This window comes from Chelmon rostratus, chromosome 5, assembly GCF_017976325.1.
Source record: "Chelmon rostratus isolate fCheRos1 chromosome 5, fCheRos1.pri, whole genome shotgun sequence".
Classification (NCBI taxonomy): Eukaryota; Metazoa; Chordata; class Actinopteri; order Chaetodontiformes; family Chaetodontidae; genus Chelmon; species Chelmon rostratus.
The window spans coordinates 6,443,209-6,469,780 of NC_055662.1; the positions used below are offsets into that span (position 1 = coordinate 6,443,209).

Sequence of the window (26,572 nt, forward strand, 5' to 3'; positions counted from 1 at the left end):
CTGTAATCAAGTGTAGATCACTGCTGTGTGCGTGTGTGTGTGTGCGTGGATGAAGAGGAGACAAAGACACAGCTTTTCCTCCCACAGTGATAACCGAGACTGCTGCACACTGAGTCATTCTGACACACACGCACACACACACACACACACACACACACACACACACACACATGCACGGATGCACGCACGCACACACGCACACACACACACACAGCCCCTCCTTCTGTCCTTGGCCTTGTCCTTCAGTAACTCTTAGCACATACATGTACACACACACACACACACACACACACACACACACACACACACTTCCTTCAGCTACCAAGGTAGCAGCAGAACAGCCACTAGATTGCAGGATTTCATAGTCATAATGAGCAAATATATATTCAGGAAGAGACCAAAATACACCAGGAGATGAGATGCCACCCCCAAGTAGGAAGGATCCATAATTTCATGGTTAATTAAAACTGCATAAACGGAGAGCTAATTGCAGGGAAATGTGATTAATGAAGCAGTAGGTAGGTGCATGTTGCCAGATTGACAGCCGCAGTTTAGAAACTCTTCAGCGTACTATATTTCGAATCAAGGGTGGTCACAGCATGTGCAGCAGAGTAATAAGTCTAATGTGCAACGATTACCTAAGACTTTGTGATAAGCTCAGCAGCACAGTTTGAAATATCTCTGTTTCTCCCTTTTTGGTTCCCTAAACCTCCATGAGTCATCTGAAACACAACACATCCAACCGTCATGTATAGTGGGGTTCATTTTTGGTGCGTGGTCTCAACCCAACAGTGAGGAATAATTGGAGTTCTGCATTGGCAGAATATACTGCTGCGCTGCACTTCTCTGAATATGTAACTGATGAAGGCAGGGAGACAGAGGGAGAGAGAGAGAGAGGAGGGGTCTGCATCATTCCCATTCATGTGAGGCATAATAAAATAATCTTTTTGATTTGCAAGCAGTAAATTCTCTTTGGTGTCAGCACTGTGCTGCACATTTTCATCTTGGTTTAAGTGAAGCAGTGTGTCCTTGCCTGTCTGTGTTTGTGGCGTAATGTGGACGGGCTGTGTGATGTCTCATTGCACCGGACTGTTGTTGTTTGCTTTGGTCGCTGCATCAGAAATGCCACAGTGTCAACACGCTCGCGCTTGAAAAGGCAACATCTCGGATGCAACATTTTCTCTCTCGAGCTCAAGCTGCACTGCTTCTTGAGGTAATAGCGCGGGGCGGCGGCTAGCCTGGACTAGATTGGCCCGATCCTGGCTTGGCTTAGCACTGGGATAAATCTGGAGGTCAGGGAACACTCACCACTCGTGCACGTCCCCTGAGGCACACACAGGAGAAATAGGACAGCTGGCAAGCGCAAGGGTATCCCTGTGAAAAGGGATAAAATGACTTGCTCTCAATATGGCTGTGGACAATGCAGTCTATTGCTGCCAAGCGGAGCATACAGGGGAGCACTAAACAGGTCTGACAAAGTGGCGCTGCTGCTGCTGCTGCTTCTGCTGCTTCAGCCACACAAACATTAAGTGACCTTCACATTAAACAGCGGGCGGTAGCGGGCCCTGACTCGCCTAGAAAGTGTGTCACAAGGCAACAGTGATAGATAGTAAAAGTGGCTTTACAAATTCTACTCTGAATGTGGAGGTAAATCTGAAAACCATGAGTGTGCACAACTACGGCAAGTGTGGAAGGTCACAGTTATTGGTGAATTCAGAACCAATGGCTGAAGCTACAAAAATAACACAGCTGCTTTCATAGACTGTAGTTTTCCTTTGCTGACACAGTTTTGACAGTATAATTCATAATTATTTTCTAATTTCTTAGATTTTTCATTCTGATTATGCTCACTTAAGGCTTGGACTGTGTTAAAACTCAGTCCCTCTTTACGATATTGTGCACTACTGCCACAATAAACACCCTCAAAATTTCCACAATGGCACAGAAAAGTGGTGTCCATGACATGTACACTCGAGCCCTCTGGGACAGAGCCGGGCACTGAAGCGACGTTGGCACAGTGGCTGTACCGGGTATTGCAATTCCCACGTTCATCAAATGACACACACAGGCTGAAAAACGATTTTTTCCCATACACATTCACTGGAAAAGGAGTGGCTGTAAAACCGTGAATACATTATTCTGAGCAGCACTAACCTCCAGAATGACTCTTTTTATTCAAAGAGCATTAATCAGTTCAGTCCATAAAAGCTGTCTCCCGCGGAGGCTTTTGCGGGCGCGTGAGCACAGTGAACATCCATTTCAAAGTAGATGGAGCAACACAGCTAATAAGCTACACTGATCCCCCAAAGGGCGTTTGCTAATGGTCAACACCGCAAATTCAACTGCTACGATTGGCTAAAATGGAACTTGGCACAAAAGATTTGAACGTTGCCTCGTAAAATGGATGAATCAAAATGAACTGATTTTGCAGCATTTTGCTGTTTTGCATGCTGGTGTGAGCAGGCCTAACTCACGAACAGGTCATATTCATCACATTAACACAAGCGATTCAAAGGGTTTGCTGAATCTGACGGAATGCTCGTAGGAGCACACCTCAAAGACGAAAAGAGAGATTCGGGATAAGAAAACAAAAATGTTCTCCCATGAGGCCTTTGATTGACAGATTTGTCTTAATCCAACATCTGCCGCCTTCTCTTTGTCTCCTCACAAGGTTAAACAATTTCCTGCTCATCCTTATCTAAGCTTTTCACTGTGTAACATAATTGTGAACAGGAGGTTCACACTGTGGATGACCCAGCTGAGGACTCGGAGGATATTCTGATCAGTTACACCAGCTCAGCAGAACGTACAGCTGTGATGACTGCACGCTCAGCACTCTGACTGAACCGTACGAAGCTGACACTTTCACCCAAATTAGTTTTCCATTGTTGGAGTCACTCCTCACCTTGATGATGAGGTCCAGACAGCTCCCTAAATAAATTCACACTTCAAAAACGGCTGAGCGACTCTTTCAAGCAGCGCGCTGCATGATTTTTACATCAAATTCCAGCCATGTTAGCAGAATAAATCCCACACCGGGGCTGCAAGAGAAGAGTGCACTATCCTCTAAATCACGGTGATCGAACCCCATAAATTCAGGACCAAACCTTTGTATTGAGCAACACAAGGAAAGCTGAAGCCACCGTCATCAGATCGTTTCCCATCTTGTTCTTTTGGAATCCTTCAGTGGAAAACATCGCAGACCACCCGGCCTGCTGGACGTGCTCAGTGCAGTCCATGCACCTTTCAAATGGTTTCCTCTTGCTGCGAGTGGGCTGCACAACCGAGCAATGCATCTCGTGTGGCTGGTGAGTAGAAGCTGGTAGAATTTGAAATGCAATTTTTAGAAGAATCTGCCATTAAATTGCTTTTTCTGACCCATTTTTTGAGCTAAATCGAGATTTGAATTCTCTGCACACCTGGTCCCAAGCCTGCTTCTTTCGCCCTTCATATCCTCCCACTCTCTTGAAAAGGTCCACTGTGAAAGCCAATGAATGTGGAATGTTCTGAATTGATTATTCAGACTTTACACAGGGGAAATGAGACATACAGTCCCGTGTGGCGTGGGGATCATATGCAGTTTCCCTCTCGTACCTTCCCATGGCTGGCTGGAATGGCTTTCTTTCTACAGACATTGTTCAGATGCTTTTTGGAGGCTCCTTTTTTCAATTGGTTCACTACCCTCAGATCTGTACTGTACCTCTGGGCTCCTGCCTTCATTCTGCTGGACTTTGGATGCCCTTCACTGAGAATAATGGCCCACCTCCCTCACAGAGCAGCAGTTCTCATCCATCCCCTTTTCAAAGAAGATCAGAGGACATTTGCACATTTGGAGAGGAGATGGAAACGTGGAGTCAAGGTTCCACACTGAAGGGAGCTGCAAAATGCAGTTAGGGAGGCAAAGAGGCACCATCCTCTCCTCAGTTCATTTTTCAAAGAGCGGAAGATTGACACTTCGGCTCTCTGGAAACATTTGATATAATATCTAACACTCTGAGGTGCCTTTATGTTTATTCAGCTTTGTGTACAATAGAGTCTGTGTGCATTTATCTGCCAGAGCAAAGCCTTAAAGTGATATTTAACAGCTCTTTTTTGAAATGTCACACAATACAGATGAGATTTAAAGTATTGTTTCCGGGCAAAAGTGGGTAAAAACGCTGCATCAAAAGCACCAGCTTGGTCTAACTTGTTCCAAGCAGTCTTCACACCCGAATTGTATTCATATTTGGCTCAACAATCGTAACGCTTGTCCCTGCCATCCAATTATAGACTATATACCCAATTACTCTTCATCTATAGAACAAATAGCAGCTATACAGCTCTTACTGTCGTGCAAGATTCAAACCTAGTCCTCCTTTTTCCCTGCTGTTGTTCATACTAGCTGTGCATATCTGTTTTTTACACTATATGGAGCAACCTGGCACGACATTCAAAAGCTTAGAAACACAGCTACATGAGACAGAAGGTGCAGTATGTTTTGTACAGTACATGTGGTACCTCCATCTGCTGTTTAGCTGAGGCTCATTCTGCACATACATTATGGGCATGTGTGAGTAATAGATGCACTCTGTGTATGGTACAGCCATCTGTAGACCAGACTATATTAATATTCTTGTGTTTCTTTAACGGTCCATTTTTTGATTTGGTGTGCACCTTTGTTGTATCCACATGCATGTAACAATTCATTTCCTGACTCTCCCATATCAAAACTCAAATATTAGAGAAAGATATTTATATTTTTGTTCTAAAAATGTGGGTATTAGTGCATTTTGAAGGTAAAAACATTAGTTTCTTTTGTAGTTTTTGCAGTAATACCACCTCGATGACCAGTTAAACCCAATCACATGTTACCTTATCTTTAAGTTACTGTATGTCATCAGTTTCTGCATGTGATCCCACAGTGAACTTGAATTCTTTTCTGTCCCTGGTGCTTTCAGCCATACTAGGATTTAGTACGCACACATGCTATAAGAAATGTGTGTATTTGCTATAAGTGGGTGTGTGCCAAGTGTGCAGCGTGTTGGATATCGCTCAAGGAGAGATAAAGCAACGAAGCATAAGACTGCAGTCACTTCTTGTTCAGTCAAAGCAGTGCGGGACACCTGTGCCATCTCCAGTTCAACCGCTCCGTTTCTCCACTGGATCCAGTGGCAACGCTGCAGGCCTGATTTAATGGAAACTGGCAGTTGAATAAACTGACAGGCAAACACAAGAACCAGCCAACCAACTGTCTGCACACATAAACATTTACTATTTCTCTTTGACAAAAAGTGCTAAATTGTGCATTGATTAGAAAGTATAACACATAATGCATAAATCATGGATGCCTCTGGGGTTATGGTGAGGAAGTGCTGTGATTGTCCTGCCATACGGGAAGGTTTAAGCATAAGATTAAAAAGGGGTGTGTTAAGGTATAATCCTTGAGATGTTCACTGTAGGTATAGTGCATAGAATAAAATATTTTAATCATTTTGAGCCAGGTCTGATGAAATTTTGAGAGGACATTCATGGCTCCCAGAGGATGCAGAGGATCCGCTGACTTTTCCCATTACTGCCACCAGCAGGTCAAAATGTTGCACTTATCCTGTGAAATATCTAAACGTATTCATCTACTCGATGGATCGCTATTAAATTTGGTACAAACATTCATGTTCCCAATAGTTTGAATTGTAGCAATTTTTGTGCAATGATTCTTTCCATACAGCACCATGATCTAATCCAAATTTGAATCTGTCTAATATTTTGCTAATATTTTTTTCTTAAAAAACTGAGCAGGTAAGCATGCTGATGTTTTTTTTTTAAGCTTATAGCACAGCTGTGCAACCTCTGTGCAGCCTTCTTTAAAAGGATCAAAGGGGTTCCAACACAGAGTACAACAACTTTTGGCAACAAAGCAGCGTTATGGGAGCAGTTCTGGGTTTAAATGCTGTGTTCAAGGGCACCTTAACAGCTATTTTAGAGATAGGGGACAGCTACTTTTTGCCCCTTTCAGCTGCTGTGAGGATTTGAATCCCCAACATTTCTCTCAGCTTCTTAGAGCTCTTGTATACCACCAGTTAATTATGGTCCATGCTGCAATTGATGAAATTCATGAATGCTGCAAATGCCTCAGTAACACCTCAGAAAGAGAACTGAGCATTGCTAATGCACCCATAGCATAACAGCATGGTGACTGGAGAGCTTCTTTGCCAAAAGCTCATGTATTCTTTTGGCAAACATTTAATTTCATGTAATATGTATGAACAGACTTGCATAAGCAGTCGAACCTGCCCTGAAACATGCAAAACACAAAAATCAATCAATACCATGTTCTGTAGGCATCATTAGCTCCTACTTATGCAGCAGTGTAGGGGAATGAAGTCTCCTCTTGTTGTTGTAATGTGATGAATACCATTTCCATACTGAGTTGGGCAGAAGCCTGGGGATAAGGCAGTACTAAGGATATAAGGTACCATCTAAGCAAACTGTCTGCAGCTTTAATGAGTCTCTACAGCAAAAAGCTTTCAGACAACATACAGAGACAAATGAAAACATGGTCCCTGTGTTAGATACTGAGCTGCTTCCTGGGAGTGAATGTGTAAAAGTGCATCTTTGCAAGGTGGGGTTTTATCAGACATGAAGCTCTCATGGTTTACGTTAAACTGCCTATTCAATACTCAAGTTTATTTCTTCAATGTAATTTGAATGGAAGCGAGGGCATTAACTCAGTGGATTCTTAAGAGCTATGCTACATTTGGTAACTCCCAGGCACCCACATGGAAATCATAGAAAGAGGTGACGGCACAAAGCAGAGTTTTAACTGCGAGCTACACCTCTGTCTATTCATGCAAGTGCCTTTCATGGTGTCGGCCAACAGTCGCCTATAGGATCTGATAGCAGTTCTGTGCAATGATACAAAGCGCATCATTTTTGAGAATCATGCACATTAATCACAACTTTAAAATCAAAGCTGTTGCAAAGTGAGTTAACCAGTGACACATTCTGCCCATTAAATTGACAAGTTTTAATGAAAACGTAAAAAGACATTTGGAGGAGAAGTGAGCCAGACAGCTCTATTAGAGTGTCTTTATATGCTTTATGGTGAATGCCATGACTTCCTCCCTCATTCTACTAGCTTTAGATGTACTGATCAGATACTGTCTGTATGTATGTTTAGTGAAACCCATTTAATCTTGTTTTTTTTTTTTTTTTTTACTACAAACTCTTTTTTGGTATTGATTTAACCTGGTTGGTTAGTGGGAAGTTGGTTATTCTTTCTCATTTGGAGATATTACTTGATGATGTGATGGCTTTTGTCCAGTACTTCCTTAAAAAAGAGTCTGGCAACTATGAATGGAAGCATATAAAAATATAGAGAATATACCTCAATGTTGGTTCAATGAATAGTCCTTCTGTGGCAGAGTTTAGTGCCTGACCATAGAACTTGTATGTGTGTGCGCGTATGTTATAGATTGCAAAAATAGCCTATGTAGTACTGTATGTACAGTACACACACACACACACACACACACACACACACACACACACACACACCACAGCCCATAGCAGATCAGAGGAGTTGTGAAAAACAGACTGAACAGCTTGACGTTAATTTCAGACAGTCTCACTGTTTTGTTGAACAGGAATAAAAAGTTTAACAATGCCAGCAAGTTATATAAAAAGCAAATGACATTTTAAAAACAAGCTCCATATTTAGTCTGCCAACATTTTCAAGTGACTTTCAGGCTGTGGCTGGCTATATTTACATCTTCTGAAACAATCAAATGTGAGATCTGTCCTTAATAGACAGTGTTTGATCCAATAATGAACAACAACACAGTGCACAGGCATTTCAGTTAGAAGCTACTGCTTCATGTAATGGTGGCTATATTTCATGTCGTGCTTGGACACGAACAGAAACACGCACATGAAAAAATTCTACTGAGCCAACTGATGCGATGCAAGCAAAACAGCATGTATAAATCATCATCAACCAATCTCTCTCTCTTTTTATAATAAAAGTCTGGCAGCAAAGAGTAAAAAATGATCAGAAATGATCAATGCAAGTTCCCAAAACCCAACGTAATTTTTGTCTGATCAGCAGTCAAAAAATAGAAAGGTGTTCAATTTATTATGGTATTACATGGAGAAGCAAGAAGCTGTAATCAGCAAGTCTCTGAAATGACCTACAGTATAATCATGTTTTCTCTCCACCAACTTATTGATTAATGCACTCATCATTTCAGTACTTTCATAATACACAAATTAGGTCACAAATGCATTTCCAGCACTGTTATTGACAAAAAGCCTTCCTGCCTCAAGCAAAGGTTCAAACTTTTTTTGCATTGCTGAGGACATTTAGTTAAATGTGCAATTCTCATACAGCTATCCCAATCTGAGATTTCATAAATTGCATAACCAAGCCTTTAATGGGAATCCAGCTGCCGTCTTGAAGAGGAGACCGAATGAACTGCAATAAATAATTAAAAACCACTCAGTCAGATCCAAAACAAGCTATTTTAGCATCTTAATCCTCAAAACTACAAAACCTTGAGAACATACTTGACTGACACTCCCTCCCCGCATGAGAGCAGGTTAACACAGCGACTAGCATGACCAGCAGCGTGTACAGTTGTCAGATGCCATCAGCTCAACCAGGTCCAGACGCCAGGCCATGCCAGGCCATACGCACTCCCACAGTGTCTGCAGGCGGTGCTGCTGAGTGTATTTTTAGACAGTGCCACCTTATCAGCACATTCCGGTCGCATCACATCTGTGTAGTTTAAGTGGAGCCCTCTCCCATAAAGGCAATATGCCCTTTAACTGGGAGCCTAAGGTCAGCCTGCAGACCCTACACAGATTTATTGTGACACATGAAAAAAAACAAGGATAAATCAATGTGTGAGGGTGGTCCTGGTTTGGCCACGAATTCCGTCATTCCGTCTCTAAAACCCAAGCTACAGTCAGTGTACTGTAGGCTAGATGTGTTTTTGGATTGTTAATAGTTTTCTATTATTAAAAGCAAGAGGAACTGTCTTTGTTGATGTTGCTGTTTAATGTGCTGCAGCTGAGCAGCTAATTAGCTCCAGTGTCTAGCCTGCAAGCAGCTGTGAGCAGTGCACTCTTACCCAGCGAACATTCGTTTGGTGGCTCGTTCAACAAGCTTAGGCGCAGGACGAGATGCTTGTTAATGTTTGTAGCTTAGATAAGAAGGGAGCAAAGCCAATGTGGCTGCTGTCTGGCTCAGTGTGACCTTTCGCCCTGCCTGTGACAGAACCCTGACATCCATCCACGCAGACGGGTATCAGAACAGTATTCAACTGAATTAATGCACAACTAGGGGACGCCATCAGGAAACCAAAAAATAGAAGAATAGAAATTTCTCCCTTTTTATTTCTGATTTTTTTTTTCTCCAAGGAGAACACAGAACAAGTGATTTACATGCAGTCGGACTTAAAGATGATATCATGGCCGCTATGTTCGAAAAGGTTTATTCAGACTCTATATTACTACTTCCCATAACAATACTTGAGTCATTAATCCTGGGGCAGGTAAGTATGTACTCTATAAGAAAGGCTGACGTTTCAGCAGGGTTAACAGCCAGACACTGCACCAAACACCTGAGCAGCTAACTTGCTGTCTGATGCATCCTGGCTCGTATTTGGTGTCATGACAACACAGTTTATTTGTCCTTCACATTACCATCAAAACAAATAAGATTTGATGAATGTGGCTGTGTTCCTGAAACTGACACCATCAGACCATTGGACCAGACACGTCCTGCAAAGCCACGTTCTTAATCATTCAACCTGTGTTCCTCATCAGATAATCATACAGCAACATTTAATGTGAAATCAGTTTGACCAAAAGGACACAAAACTAATGGTTTTGGCTGGACGGCCTGAGAGGTTCAATATAATGACTAAAAACTTTTTTCATTGACTAAAACTAGACTAAAATAGTTAAGGGTTGCTGAGACTAAGTTAAATGCCCAGACCTTTAGACTAAAACTTAACTGAGGTTGACTAAATATGCAGCCACACGGCCCTTTGTGGAATCGGTTTGACATGCCTGGTCTGGATCATCAAACACATAAGCATTTATATTCTGGGGAGCAGGACTATCCACAGCAAATTAGGTGGAAATTTGGCTGCTAGGATTTGAGAAATCTTTTAATGAACCAAAGTGTTGGTCAAGTGAAAGTGTTGTCCTGATGCTGGTGCTTGGTGAAAGGTCAGGTCACCGATCCTCAGTGTTTCTCAACTCAGAAAGAGAGAAACCTGGATCATTTATTAAAACTGGGAATTACATTCATATTGAACAAATGTTCGATTTGAATGTAATAAGGTTTTCCATCCAGCGCCCTTTCTGTAACCGGTGTGTGGAAGTCCGGGTGGTGGATCGGAGTGTGGCATGCTCAGCTGTCATGCAGGAAACCATAGCTCACATCCCGTCACTATCACAATCTAGTAGATCAGGTTTGCTTGCTTTAAAAGCAAAAGCTAACTGGGGGCGCAGCAGTTCATGGTTTTTTATCATACTATATCATCTTTCTTTTCTTGGTGGCACATGCAGCAGAAATCAAAGCTCTGTGATCAAATGCTACAGAATGCATCTTTGAAGTCATTGTGAACTCCTCTCCGTGTGTGTGAATGTACACAGGCGTATACCTCTGACTCTGGAACATCTCTGCATCTCTGACCTGGGAACAAGACATTGATAGCTCTCCAACTTCTAGTCCCCCGACATTGTTGAGCCTGGAACTGAATTGGACCTTCACTTCTGAAACCACGAATGCCTGAAAAGTGTCCCACTTTGCAGCTCGCTACGATCCAGAGCTAATTTAATAGCAGCTGACCAACTGATCAGTGACATCCTTGACGCCCTGCCACCAGTGGAACCAATATGTCCCTCTGTGACTGACCCACTTTCTCTAAAAAGAAGTGTTAAATACGGTCTTTAAAACCCATCTTGGATATTGCGGTTATAACTTAATTCACCACTCATTTGGCTACTCATCCCTTAGACCCTAAACATGCTCAAATGTTAATGTATGCAATGTGATGTATAGGATGTAAAACTGAACTCTGCATGTTCCAAATACATAATAGATGACACACAACGGAATCAAGGAGCTGCAGACAGTGAACCCTCCGAGGGAAGCTGAGCAGCTGCAGCAGGGAAGAGTGAGGGATAGTAAATGCCAACCTCACAGTGCCCCCACCCCTCTACCCCCACCCCTATCATCACCTCATCTCCCTCTCTCCTGGAACAGATATTAACCCCAAGGTTGATTTAATTTGAATAGCAGCAAGGCTCAGAGGAGTTGTTCCATCAGCTCCAAACTCCTCCCATGGCTCCCACTGTTGCTTCCCGACAGGATCCTACAGCAAGCTCCACGACCCAGAGATTTTTCTGTCTTCATCCTACATCAGTACAGCTGATGTCGTCGGTTGATTTGTGAAACAAAGATGGAGAGGGAGCATGTCCCTATGGGCACATTAGGTGGTTGCTGTCCTGGCAAATGGCATCTTGTTACAAGCAGAACACTCTGCTATAGCTGAATTTAGGTTTGATGGATGCCTAAAAAAGACATTTTTACTGTATCCCACTGCGGTCATAGAAACCAACTTGATAGTTTTTAAGGATATACTAGCCTGGAGAAAAATCCTGAAGATGCAGCATTTGCATTGAATTTAAGTTAGGCAGGAGACTTTTACATTTAATGAGCTCCATTTTATTGTGGTTTTTATTGTGGCTCCCTGAATACACAAACGAGTCCCTTGGTTCACGGCATTATTAAAATATCCCGGCCATTGTTGTCTGCAGCAACGGCAAACTTGACGCAAGTTTTAGAAAAGACTGGGGAATCATCTGAGTTTGTAACCTCATCTCTTAAACAAAACACAACCTGAGGCAAATACAATGCATGCTGATTTATTGAATAGGCTTACAGACTTTATGGTCATTGACTTAATCCTATTAGCTGAGATTTCCTTTAAACTTTAACTTATCTGTCAAGGACAGTTTGCAAACCATTTCCACACAAAGCTGCTGCAAGTCCACATCCTCACAAGTACCTGGAAGTTTAACCCTGAATTAGGTTATGTGGATAGTTGGATTGTTGGATTGTTTAATTTCGAGCTGTGTTTCTTGCCCTGTTGCCCTCTTTAAAAAAAACACATCAACCAAGCTTGGTTATCAGCTTCTTAAGTAATTGCAGGAAGCAGAGAGGTTCCACAGTAGGTAATCATGCTAGCAATCTGACTTTTAATTACTAAAAGCAAACATTTGGTGATATGCTGTACTCTTAATGAGAAACACTGTTGCACTGGCTGACCTGTTCCTGCATAACAATACAAGAGCCCACTGTATTTTCACTCAATCCCATGGATGCTGACGAGACAGCCTGTCCTCACCAGAAAAATGGACTTACGGGTCATCTGTGCAAGTAGGTTATTATTACCCATATTTATGTATATTATTAGAGGTAGATATTCATGCCACAGACAGATCAAGGATTTCAATAACAAAAATATAAAATGCCTTCAGCTTTATCTTTTAAATGTCACTTTTCCTAAGATTTAACTTTCTGTCAGAAATACAGGAATTTACATTTAGCACTCTTTAGTGCTAAATGTTATCTATAGCGCATCTTTTACACATGATCAGCTACTTACCGATAATGAAATGTGTGTATAATTAAACAGAAAATTAACAGGAATATTCAACTATGTGCATTGGAGGACCTGGCAGAGAGCAAACTTGTTTTTTTTTTTTTTCCCCAACTAAACACAACAGCAGCTGATTACGACGGATCCCACTGAACATGTGCTAATCAGTGACATCAGACATGAGCATTTTATTTCAAATCAGAACTAAATGAGTTTTGGACATTGTGGGGTAGAAAACATGCCTTATCTAAATTAACACATTTCTATCTTTTTGTTTTTGCTTTTATACTCCAGAGCCAGAGTTTATTCTAGCTCTGAAAAGATAAAAGCAGCTCCCAGACCTTTACATCATAGACTGGCAGAGAAACACTAAGCTCAACCCTCCCCCACACCAAGGCCTTTGGATGACACAAGCCATCAAGGTCACCTCACATGAACTAGCAAAGAACACCCGACAAAAACCCTTTTCCCTTTAACTCCCTTGCTCAGTGATGCTGCAGTACGGACAGCGATTCTGGGAAAACATCTGTATCCATGTAGAAACCAATTTCCCTGCTGTCCTTACTAACACAGCCGGTACAAAGCAGACACAGATTCTACCTGACAGCCATACACAAAACACAAACAGCTTTGATACTGAGAGTAGCTGGAATAATAGTTCAGGCCACAGAGGACAAAATACAACGGCCTCTACGTCAGACACTTTGCAAAGTGAGGAGGGTGGTTGACATTGTCGTCATGGCGATGCTAACTGCTGGAATGCGTTATTGCTGCTGAATTCACACATTAACGTAACGTTGCACGGTTTGCTTTCAGCTCCTAAATCACATGTCTCATTTCCTCGATTACACAATTCCTACAACTTGTAGAAATGTGGTTGAAAGAATACATCTGAGTCAGAAACAAATATAGACCAACTGTCTGCCTCGGTTTCACGCTGGCTCCTTGAATAAAAATTAGAGTAATTTTGAGTAATAAGCTTGAGAAGTTGTGAAGATAATATTCAACAAATGAACATTTTTTTAATTAAACATGTCTCCTTTTCACATGAAGTCTAGGCCAGACATTGGTATTAACTCAATAAAACTACACGGATCAAGAAATAACAATCCATTCCAATCAATAAACTGAGAAATAATGTGGAATGACAAAGGCGATCAAGTATTGAACACAGCAAGAAAAGCACTAAACCAGCTGATTCCACTGATTGGTTCTCGTACCTGTGCTACTGTAAGAATCAGCTGGGTTAGTGCATATTGGTAGATTAATAGTCTCACTCCTTGAAAAAGGGTTACCCACTTCTGGATACAGGTATCATCATGTCGCACACATGAAAATGTCACTGTTTATTCTGTGCTCAATTTAACCAATGGAAACTTGGTAATGCTCATATGTTATGGCCGTCTTTAAGGATGAGATTAAGACAAGAAGATTAGATGAATACTTGTCCAGTCATTTTAAATATTTAGTTTGGAGGCTTTTATTTTGAAGTCTCACTGAGAGAAAGAATAAAAACTGCACGGTGGATTAGTGAAGTGTTTTTAGCACAGCATACATGTGTCTGGCTATGAGGACACTTTGTCATCACTTCATTTCTTGCTGTTTTAGAAACAGAATGATGGTGATGTTTGTTTATAGCTTTGAAGAGTTTTATGCTCTGTGGAATTTGTGTGTGTTTGCAATAAGGTTAAGGTTGCACTTGATTAAAATGCTTGTCACACCGCGGTGAGGTCCGTCTTGTCATGGGGTTTTTGTCTTGTCATTTCCTGTTTTATTTTGAAGGTCTAACTCTCCTCTCGTTTCAGAGTACTTGCCCTTCCTCATGTGTCCCGTGTGTCCGCCCTGATTACCTATTGTCTCCACCTGTTCCTGATTACCCTCCACGTGTTAAATAGTCTGCGTCTCCCTTGTCTTGTGCCAGTGTGTCTTTGTCCGTCGGCGATTCACCCGAGCCTGTCTACTCCCTTGCCCGTACCACAGCCACAGTTATTGTCCGTAAGCTCTTGATTCCTCTTCGTGAGTGTTTTTGTTTGTAGTTTTGATAATATAGTTCTTTGGTTTATTTTCACTATTAGATCTTAGCCGAATTGTTTTCCTCATATTAGAGTGATTTTCTGTTGTATTGGTTTTGTTTCTTAGTTTCTAGTTCCTCCATTATTTAGGAGTGTATTTTGAGTTTATTATTTTCCTTTCCTACTCTCGTTTAGTCATTTCCGTTTTCATAGCCTTTTGAGTTTTCTTCCTTCGGGAGCGCCTTTTGTTTTCTAAAGTTTTCATAGCCATTGAGATTCATAGTTTTTCCTCCGAGTGAGTGTTTTCTGTTCTTTGTTATTTTTCTTATTATAGATATTATTATAGATAGCATTTTGCCTAGAATAATTTCATAGCCGGTTTGTTAAACACTCCGCGAATTGGTTCTTGGGTGTTCGATAAACAACTGTGTGAACTGATCTCTGCATCTGAGTCCCGGCCTGACAATGCTGACATATAGCACTCTATCGGGGATTGTCAGTGGTTAAAGGTAATAATTTCCTGATGGGGAAAAAAATATTTTATGGCTATACGGTAAAAGTCTGTTCATTATATGTGAAAGAATGGTAACGTTTTCATTTTTTGTGTCGTAGCTCTTCTGGTGTGTTCACTGAGCATGAATAAAACTTTGTGAAGCATCAGTTAACGAGTCCGACCATTATTCAGCTGGGAATGCTACAATATTACTAATTTCACCTGTTTTTTGCAATAGCTACTGTCAAGTGATAATAACAATCACAACTTAATGCAGAGTTTCACAATAAAATGCCTGACAGGAAAGAGGGGGATTATGTTCACTGAGCTGCTACAAGACTTTTCATGTGAAAGCTCTGCTCAGGGAGTATGGGTCTTACTGACAATAACTTAATAGCGACCCAAATGGAAATTGAAGGCGAGTGGATACAATATCTCTGTTAGAGAGGAGAAGAAGCTCAGAAGAGCAAAGTGTTGAGTTTGGCATGGCACTTCAGGAATAATGGCCTGTTTCTAATATAAGCCTGGTCCAAATAAATGCCTCAGCCCGTTGGAGACTTTATAGTTCTTTTGAACCTGATCTCATTCACAGGACATCAAATACTCTGACTTTGTCATGCCCCTCAGCTCAAGGGTACCTCGTGCTCTATATGACACGTACCAGGCTTTCAACAAACTCCAGTGTAAACCCACTGCCGACTTCTGTAGACGCTCATAGCAAGGTGACTTATTGTAAAGAGCAGGAAAGACAAATGAAGGAGTGGGTGGGTCAAACAAACATAACTAGAGTCCGGGGTTTGTCTCTTTAAGACACTAAAAGGTACTTTGTGCGTCTGTATGACATGCCAAGGAGTGACAAAGCGTCTGTATTTGACACTCTGGGAATGAGAACAGGTTATTCTTGTCGTTATATGTGCCAAATACTGGTGTTTTCGATGTATCAAAATGTTTTAGCAATAACCCAATTTCAATTGCAATTATTGTTTGATTAATATTAGTAAAACAATACTATATTATAAACTCTCATAGTGACAGAACACAGTACAGTATGATGCTGTGTATTAAATGGTCAGACAGCATGTTGTACCTGTGTTGCCTGACAGGAAGGTAATAGGAAGCACAAACAACCAGTTCCTACAACTGTGTCTCATCACTCTGATCCCACATGGTTTCAGTGCGAATGATTAAAGCATCAGCACAACGCTGACAGGAGATAGAGTACAAGTCTCCTGTGTCTGAGAGAAAGCGAAAAATCTAATCAAAGAAACCGTCACAAAAAGACCTTTTGCAAAAATGTGAGGAAGGAAAAGGAGGAGAGGGACGGAGAAGACAAGCAGGGAAGAGAAAACAGAAAAGTCAAGAAGAAGAAGAAAGGGAAAAGGGAAATGAGATAAAGATGTGAGAGGAGAGCTGAGGGAAACAGGAATCAAATATGAAAGGAGGCAAAAAATAGAATAAGAGAAATAAGAGGAAAGAAGAAGAGGAGAGAGGGGATGACAGAAAAGAAAAAGAGGGGGAGGGGAAAACAATATAAAGGGAGGGGAAAATAATGGAAAAGGATAAGAAGGAGAATAGAGGAAGAGGGGAAGAGCAGGAAATGATAGCAGAGGTCAGAAAAGGAAAGGGAAGTGGAGGAAAGGAAAGGAGAGGAAAGGAAAGCAGACGACAGGAAAGGAAATCATAGAAAAGTAGGAGAAGGAAAAGAGGAGAAAGCAGAGGAAAGGAAAAGCAGAGGAAGAAAAGTAGAGGGAAGGAAATAAAAAGAAAGGATTGGAAAATAGAGAGAAAGAAAGGAACATAGAGGAAAGCAAAGAAAAGGATAATAAGAGGCAAGAGGAAAGGGGATGATGGAAAAACTGAGCAGAGCGTGTGACAGGGAAACACAGGACAGATGAGGAGATGAGAACAAAAGAAGACAGGGAGGCAGAGAGTGCCGGGTTAGAGGGGAAATGTACAATGAAACAGAATAGCGTGATTCGATGATGAGCCGTGGCAGCGAGAGAAAGCAATAGTGTCCCTTGATGTGTCCTTATCTGGTCCAGAGGCCCAGATTTCCAAAGTGATAGCTGGCAAACTCCTCGTAATCACAGCAGAGGCCAGAGTCCCTCCACTCCACTCTCTCCGCAGCCCCTCCTCGCCTCCTCCATCACACCACGCCGACCCTAAACTGCACTTGAAAGGAGCTTGGAATGGAGATGCCTCTTTCACTGTGGCGCAAAGCTAAAATCTCAGCGTGCATCACGAACTCTCAACACCGTGATGCTTATCTGAGTGTGAGCAGGGCTGTGAAGTGGATGTAAAAACCATGTATTTGTCTTTCCCTAATGGACACATGGAGGAACAGAAATTGCTTGGAGTGGTAAAGGCTTCACTAACCAAACAGCACACATCACCACCCAAACACTTATCGAACAGGGAATGACAGGACACATTATTGCGCCTGTCAAACACATCATGTACTTCCAATTTCTATGACATGGAGGGCTGGGAGGGCCGCATACCTCACAATGTCTCTGCGTTTGATGAAAGCTTGGCATCCACTTGCATCCAACCGCAGCCCTGTCACTGCTGCATTGTTCATTGGTCTAGAAATGAGGCACTGCTGTTTATCTGTCAGCCATTGTCAGACTGGGTGGTGGGTGGGTCATGTTTCTCAATGATTACTTAGACAGTGGGGAAACATACAGCAGGATGGAACCAAACATGCACAATCCACACGTGACTCACGTTGTCTGTTCTGAGCTTCTTGGCGGGGCAGCCTCCATCCACAGGATGTAGCATGTAATACAGCCGCACTTTGTTGGCGTGTTTCCGACTCTGAGAGAAAGAACAGGAAGAAAGCTGTCAGTGAAGCACAATTAAGGTGGTGGATTCTTCTTTTGATATTACCTGGCACCATACAGTACTCAAGTGGTCACTTAAATAGTCAGGGGGCAGTGTCCAACGGCAGTAGATTTAATACTGAATACATTTTCCCTCCAAAATACTGTTCAGCAATGAATTATCTGTGCATTACACTTACTTTGTCTTATTCATCAGTTAACGTCCTAATGTGTTTTCCTTTCTAGGTACAGCCATGGTCAAGGTAAATTTACACAAAGCTAAAAAGAAGAAGTGATGTTTCGTTACTAAGTTCAAATGACGGCTGGTATGGCAGTGAACTAAACTGAGTTGACTGAGAACTCCCCCTGTACGAAACATTTTCTAATCTGAAGCCACCATCGTCAGGAAGACCTTTCTTATGAAAATGAAAGAGTTCTCTGATCTGCCATGTTCACTTTAAGGTTTGGTTAAGTTTAGGGAAAGATTAGTGTTTGGGCTAAAATTACTGCTTCATCATATTTGGGGACTATGATGATTAAAATAATAACCTATTGGTTAAGTTTAGGGAACAACAGTGGTCATGGGCCAATGTTTTGATGACCCAGCCAACCACTTCAACCCCCTACATGTACGGACTTTATGGCTGTACAATACTGTCAACACTACTTCCTGTTTTATGACAAGAGTCCTAATTCCTACAGTACTACTGGACGCCACTACTGGACTTTGTCATCTGAGCACGAGTTGCTGCTCTTCTTGGGAGTAGAGCATGATGCAGCTATTTTTGGCACATAGGACGTACCCATAGTAACCTCACTGGGAGGTATCCAGGAGACGTTCGATGCCTGAACCACTGCCATCCCACCATGTAAAATATCCCAAACAACCTCACTATTTAAGTGCCAAAACAGCAATAAAAAATTTAAATGTAGTCAAATAACAGAGTAAAGTATCCCTGCAACTGAGAGTTTGAGCCACTCGTTGATCTGGTATCAGGAAAACTCAGTGTGTGTGATGAAGCTGGTGGAGTCAGCGCCCTGTTGCTGCAGACGCTCATCATGCACTTCTGATATCATGATGAAACAGTGCCATGTCAAGTGCCTCACATTCACATCACCCTGTTGAAAAGCAGTTTTAGAGCAAAAGGCCAACAGATGTGTTGGACCAAAGCCTCACATTTTTAACAAAGCCCGCACCTGAGCACGGCCTTTCCTGCCCGCTGCAGTACACACTCCTGTTTCAGAGATCCGGCCTACGTTTGAGCCAGGCTGAGGTCCCATTAAAAACAGGAGAGGACTGTCAAATGAAGTGCACGCTGCCGCTCCTTGACACTGGATTGAATTGATAATTAGCGCTCGGTTCACGGAGGGTGAAGCAGGAGTCTTCTTACCAGCCGCCCATCGATCCCCCAGGATCTGATAGCATAGCCACGACAGGGGAAAGACGGGATTTGGAAGGACAGAGTTATTTATCTCAAAGTGACTCTGCTTTACAAGGAGACGCTTCATACGTCAAGATACAGAAAGCAGAGGGGAAGCTCCGAAGACACTGTCATGGCACCGTCAGGGGGAAGCCACAGATGACGGAGAGTTTATGGTTACAACACCGCGGCTAGTGAGGCATGTAGCAGCGTGGACAGGTGCGTTACTCCATCAGGCGGAGGGACAGCCTCTCCTCATGAGGGCATGACAGGCGAACTCATCCTGCCTGGCTGGAGGGTGAGAGCGAGGCTGCGGGAATCTATTTGTCTTGACTGTCTGCTTTCCTGGCAGAGACACTGCAACCTGAGCGCCGCCGCTTCTTTGAGGGGAAAAGATGATCCAGCTTGAAAAGCATGAAGGATCCATGGCGGCTGACTCACACTCGTTTCATTAAAACTGCTTCTGGTTTGATCAGCTCCCTTTAAACAAATATATGAGAAGCGACTACGACACTCAAATGAACAAGCACAAAGCATATACTGCCTTAATATGAAAGACCAGCCTTGTTACTTGTGTGTTTTGGGAATGTGAAGTGGTTCTGTTCATATTGTATTACCCTTTGAATATTATATGCTCACTGCAGGAGAAGAGAGTTTCAAACTCAGTGTGAACAGAGAAGAGGGAAAATTTGAGCATTTGAAATTCAAATTTTCTCCCCATCTTACCACTAAATATTCAGAATAAAATAAGCTACAGGACGTCCTCTTCAAACAAAGGTACAATCAGCTTTGTGCTGTTTGTAAAAACATCTTTTTAGATGTTTTTAGAGCTTTTGATGAGGGATAATGATGTGGAGAGAAAATGCTGTTCCACATTTGCCACTCATGGAGTGCGAGAACAACCAGAGTTTCCAGTGAGGTCACTGTCAATAGCTGCCACAGAGGCACTATTTGCAGCAGACTGGGCTTTGACTAACCTAATCATCATATCAGTGCAGACACATTATTTGTTATGCCACCATAAAGTGCCTTTTATGTGCTGAGGTAACATCTCTTCTGTGCAGCAGAGCTCCAAACTGGATAGAAATGTTCCACCTGACCAGCCACCAGCAATTATTTGCTATGTGGAAGTATAATGAAGAACATGTATGTGTGTGTGTGTGTGTGTGTGTGTGTGTGTTTTGATTATCAAATGAAAATGACAGTTTTGCACGGGGTCATGTGCCACATGACCCCCCATGAACAAGAAAATTTGCTTTTCCACTTTGGTTTTTGTCGAGATTAAATAAACGGGATATAAAATTTTAAGTAGTGAGATTTAGAGGCGCTGATAGACGGATCTCCACCTTCTTAGAGGAAAAGGAAGAAGCAGGAGACGGTGAGCAGGGCAAAACAACATTATCCTGCCAACTGATCATCCCTCACTCCTCAGCCTTTGATATCCTGGACCCAGAACGTGATTAGGATATTCCAGTGCCCCTATTTTTTTCTGGAATGAGCTAGGTTCGAGGAATAAGGAATCTTACATACAAGATCGTCCTAGGCAAGAGTCTACACGCAACACCTATGCCATCCATCTCTACTAGAGCAAGAGATCCTCCGAGAGGTTTCACCTACTTTACTGAAGACAGTCATCCCTGTTAGCGTTACAATATTTTGAATTGTGCTGTTTTACATTCTGAAGCAAAACCTGCAATTGTCAACATGACATAAAAATGTCATCCTGGTGTTTTTTGTCCCTTAGCCTGCTTCTGTCTGCATACAGGATCTCACTGTGTCCTCTCCAGCCAATTAAATCTACAAAACAACATTATTATGACTGTATAACCGTGTGACAAGAGACAACAGTGGCACTATAGTTTACATCCTACAAAGTGTAACTGGTGTGGTCTCTATTCTACAAGAACGAGAAGTTATGGAAAATTAGTTATGACTAGCTTGCCCCTGTAACTGGTTCATCTGAAACTTTGATGAAAGATGGCATTTGTAAAGCTGATGTCATTCATGTGGGACCTTCTGCCTTAGCTGTAGTTTGTGCCAGCAGGTCCCCTGCTGCCTCCTCCAAATGTTAAACCTGTACTATTACATGCATCTTTCAAAACTGCGAATCAAGCAGAAAACTACTGGGATTTGAGCTCCGTGTACATGCTAAAAGTAGCTTCCACGTGTGAGGTGAGCTCGAGTCAGGTGTGATGGAAATTAGCCTACGACTACAAAAAAGGCAAAAAGACCCAGGTATGTTATATTAAATATGATGAATACGCAGAAGGCAAACAAAGGAAATATTGCTGCTTAGCATCCGGCTATAGAGAAGTCAGTTCACACTGGGGCATTTTCAGCCACCCCAGCTGTGTGGCACTATGGGTGCCATTGTTGGTCAGTCCCCCACTTTGGTCCAGACTGAAATGTAACAACTATTAGATGGACTGAGAGGAAATTTGGCACACATGTTCATCCTCCCCTGGGGATGAACTGTAATAACTTTAGTGCCTTCATCAGGTCAAAATACTTCGTCAAAAAAAGGAAGACATAATTTGTGTGCCTCAGTTTAATACTAATTGGCTAATCTTAATACAGTTAACATTATACATGCTAAACATAAGCATGTTTAACCATTGTCATGTTTCCATTAGCATTTAGCTCAAAGCACCTCTGTGCCTATACAGTCTCAGAGTCATGTTCATTGCAGAGCTGCAACTAACAATTATTTTCATTATCCAATAATTGCTGGTGATTTTCTTGATTAATCGATGTTCACAGAGATTCAGATCATGGTCAAGTATGACAAAGTGTCAAATCCTCACACTGAAAGAGCTGCAACCATTTTTGTTTAGAAAAATGACAAACAGTGATTTAATTATGAAAGCAGTTGCTGATTGATCTTCTGTTGATCAACTAATCGATTACTTGACTAATCATTATAGCACTAAATCAGCGTGTTGGATTACCCACTGTGCTGTAAGTTGAAGTTGACTTTTGTGCCGTAGTAAAATATACATTGAACATAGAATGAAATGGTGGGCTGGAGGAAAGGAACAATTCATTTCAAGACAGCACAGTATGTTTGGATAGTGGCCTGAAGGTTTGTGTAGTTTAGGCATAGAGCATATGTGGTTTAAAGTAAATGGACCAAAACTAGAAAAACATTACAAAAAACCCAGAAAACCAAGCGACAGAGGAAAACAGCCGGAAACACTGCGCAGGTGGAAGCAGGTATGACAGGACACACACACTCGTGAGATGCTGTCTAATGGATCCCTTCAGCTGCTGGGCCTGGAGGTTATTAGTGTAAATCTGTACGCTGCAGATTTCCAGCTGTTCAGACATGTTTGTCTGAGGACTAGGATCAGAAAAACGACCACTGAGTGAGAGTGGAACTGAACTACACCGGAACAGGCCCACTGTGGGACGGGTTTGCATGAGAGGGAAGCGAGGTGCACGCTTGACATAATCAGCGCTGAAGAAAAATCCATAGTGCATTACCGCCACATGAGCGAGCTGATCAGCGCTCGTGAGGGCTCAGGCATTCCCCTCCCCAGGGTCGGGGTGGGTACTGTGCAGGACAAGGGACAAATACTCCCAGACCCCCCAAAGCAGGCGGTTAACACAGTGGATAACCAGAAGCTATCCTTGTTGCAAGTTGGAAGTAATAAAAAGTGACCCTTTGTCATATAAAACAATGGCTCTTCAGCAGTAATAATTTGTGGGGGAGGCGGTAGTGTAGTAGAAAGTGGATGAGTGCGCACTCGTTCCATCTCAACAGCTGCCAGCCAGGTGCTCTTGAGCAAAGAACTTGACCCCACACTGCTCTATTGTAGCTGCAGTTGAGTAGCTGCCAGCAGCAGGCTGAGCGTGTACTGGGCAGCTCAGCGGTGTCAGGGCAGCATTACAAATAATAATGCAATGTAGTGATATATGCGTAATGACACTCCCTGAAATAAATGCTTGATACAGCTGGGCTGGAGTTCAAAATAAAATCATTATGTGCACTTGGAAGCTCCATAAAATGTGACTTTAAATGGCTCTGCTGTTGAAATGGCCTTTTTGTACAAAGAAGGACGGCTCGAGCCAGAGTTTTCTGGTTCCGGACTATCAGCTTTCTGTGACGCTACATGAACGGATTATTGAGTGTTACACAGTCAAGTTGAAATTGAAAAAGTCAAAGCTGACGAATTACCAATCATCATACTAATAGTGCAAATAGTAAATCTATTCAGAGATGCGGGGGCGATGAGTCCATCGAGGGATGTAGCATCGAATCCAGGGCACGTCCCCAGTGAACAGGTGGTGTAATCAGCTTACAGCATTTCTTATCAGATCACAGAGGCCTCGTGCAGAATGACTGGTGGGTTTCCCCATCAGAGGGCACAGCAAGTAATAGTCAGTTAGCTGAGAAGCTGGCCATTGAGGACATATTCATGCTCAGGATTACTCACATTCATAATGACTTTGTTGGCAGCATTCTCCTCTCCTGTGTGTTTAATGGGCGTGAGCAGCCGAAACAACGGCCCATTTATCACAACCCACAATTTAACATGAACTTTTGTGGTACTGCTGCCCAATGTTGTGAAGGTCTGCCATGTAAAGCTGAACTGCTGCAGTATGTCAACACTGAAGAAACGCTGGCACAGTACTGCGGCGTGTCCTTCAGTGACATGTCGTTGTGAAACTAAAATGCTGACAGGCTGCATGTTAATTAGCTAAAGAGCAAAAAAGTCAGTCTCTTTTTGAGGGTAACAAAAGAGGAATCATTTTGTATAAAAGACTTATAATAGTCCTGATCTGAGGGTGATGGTTAAAGGTTCATTAATTAATAGAAATGGAATCATTCCTTTTTCACTTTGCCATGTTTACAGTTCGGCTACATTTCAGACTGCATGCATGTCTCTAGGGGAGATGGGGTGATTTTAACATTGCTTTACCATTATTAGGTGAAGTTTTTAGCTACGACCCCCGAAAAAATGATGCAGCGCACTCACTGGTCCTGTAACATAAATCCTGTCCAGAGCAATATCCTCCTTCAAGTGGATCTGAGAGTTTTTCCCTATTCCTCTATGTGTGTGTGTGTTATATTTTATCCACGGTGAAATGTAAATTTTGTGTGAAAGCATAATCTGAAATTTTAATAATTTGGCAAAATATTGCCCAAGCTCAAACATGGATACATGCTTTGGGAAATGTGGAAGCAGATGGTAGTTCCTGGCCATAAACATGCACCTCTTGTGTGCACCTTCGAACGACTGGATGGCTATTTTGCCAACAAGTTGGGTATTTGGATTTCATTCCAACTCCAGAGGCTCGCCTGCCCTGTGCCTCGGAGGACAAGGCCAGCACCATTATTAGTGCCATCTCTGCTCGTCACAGCACTCTAATTGCCTCATGTTGACGCCTGTTATACAACTTTGGATGCATCTCGCTACCTCCCTGGCAATTTTTAGCCTTTTACCCAAACACAGCCCTGAGTGTTCTGTGACTCGGAATAGACCAGTGGCTGTGCGCTGGCAGCCTCACTGAGCCCTCTAATTATGGAAAGTCAGACAAAAACAGTTGTGACAGAGGTCAGGTAAGCTCCAAGATACTCAGGACCTGGGCTGAGCTGTCTTACTTAGCTGTGCCTGGATGATTTAGGCAGAGTGTTTGTCTGCTTACCAGTCAGCCCAGGGCTCTGCACTGCTACTACTACTACTGTTGTTGTACCCCTCCAGTCTGTGACAAAGCTCTCCACTGCATGGAACCATGGGAAAAAGCACCACAGTACCCACTCAAACAGGCATTTATCTCATGAATCATCACTCGTTTACATCAAAACAGCAGGCTCATGCAGGGGTCTGTGGGGGAATTACAGTGCATTTACTCAGAGACCTCTGAGGATTTGACGCTTTGAGCAAAGAAAGACGAAAAGTTCTACTAAAGTTTTTCAAAACACAGCAGCAGAGTACACAAGATGGTTCAACTGTTGCCTAACACCACATTTAAGTACCTGGTAAAAGGCATGAGTAGTCCATGATTGATTTCCATTAATTGGCTGCTTCCAAAACAGTTGTGAAGAAACCAGTCTTTACAGTGCTGCTCTCAAGGGGGCACTTTGGATTAAGTTTAAAAAAAGGAAGCTCAACCGAATCAATGAACTGCATTCATTTACGCATATTTTCAGGTTCTTCAATCCTTTCAACAAATACTTCAACGTTTTTGTTTGTAGAGGTATATTCTATACTGGTGGCAGTTTGTCTGATTATCATCGTGGTAGCAGCATGGCAGTGTTGATCTGCCGGTCTGTCCAAGTGTCACCACTTTGGTACAGACAGACTACTACTCGATGGGTTCCTACACAATTCTATCTATATCTTGGCAGCTGTGGTATATAACTAAGGTCCCACAGGGATTCACTCTAAAGACTTTGGTGATCCTCTGAGTTTTCACTTATCCTGTCAAATACCGTAACATCTACTTCATGAATTGACTTTTTTTTTGTTTTCTATTGAAATATTTCAACAATTATTGGGTGGCTTTCTGTGAAATTTGGAACACACATTCATGGTCCCCACAGGATTAACTACAATAACTCAGATGTCCTGACTTTTGATCTGGTGCCCCCATCTGGTCAGAATTTCATCTGAATTTCATTAATGAAAAAACACGTGCAGAACAAATGACATTTCCATCACCCTTAGCTGTACTGTGAGCTTAATGCTAATTAGAAAAGGTTTGCATGCTAACACAATAAACCAGCGCAGTGAACATGGTTAACTGGTTGGTTACTATATCTGCTAAGAATCAACATCGTTGGATTATCATTGTAAGCATGTTAGCGTGCTGATGTGAGCATTTAGCTCAAGAATAGCCTCGCAGAGCCGCTAGCATGAAAAAGCCATTACAGTTTTTGTACTTAAAATCAGCGGAAATCACAGCGTGGCTGCATCAGAGAAAAGCCTCTCCTCCATAGTATCAAGAGAAATGCAAGCCGGAGCAAGAGAGCACTTTGTCCCTCGAAAGCTTTACTCACCAAGTACACAGACAATCGCATTTCAGCTTGTGGCCTTCATCGGGGTTATTTTTTGACAACTTGGTTGTCTGCTTCCACAGTACTCTACAACTCTGACATGCATTCATGAAGAACAACACCACACCCACAGCATCCAGTCTCATTGGATGACCCTGATCAAGGCGTAGA

The 26,572-nt window shown here is 42.4% G+C and overlaps 1 protein-coding gene across 1 annotated transcript in view; it reads right to left on the reverse strand.

The window, feature by feature from the left end:
- Positions 1 to 26,572, reverse strand: part of zmat4a (zinc finger, matrin-type 4a) — a 132,145-nt gene that overhangs the window by 57,993 nt on the left and 47,580 nt on the right. Inside the window, exon 3 of the mRNA XM_041937757.1 lies at positions 17,886 to 17,975. Coding sequence (XP_041793691.1) covers positions 17,886 to 17,975 — 90 coding nt within the window. The remainder of the gene's footprint in view (positions 1 to 17,885; positions 17,976 to 26,572) is intronic.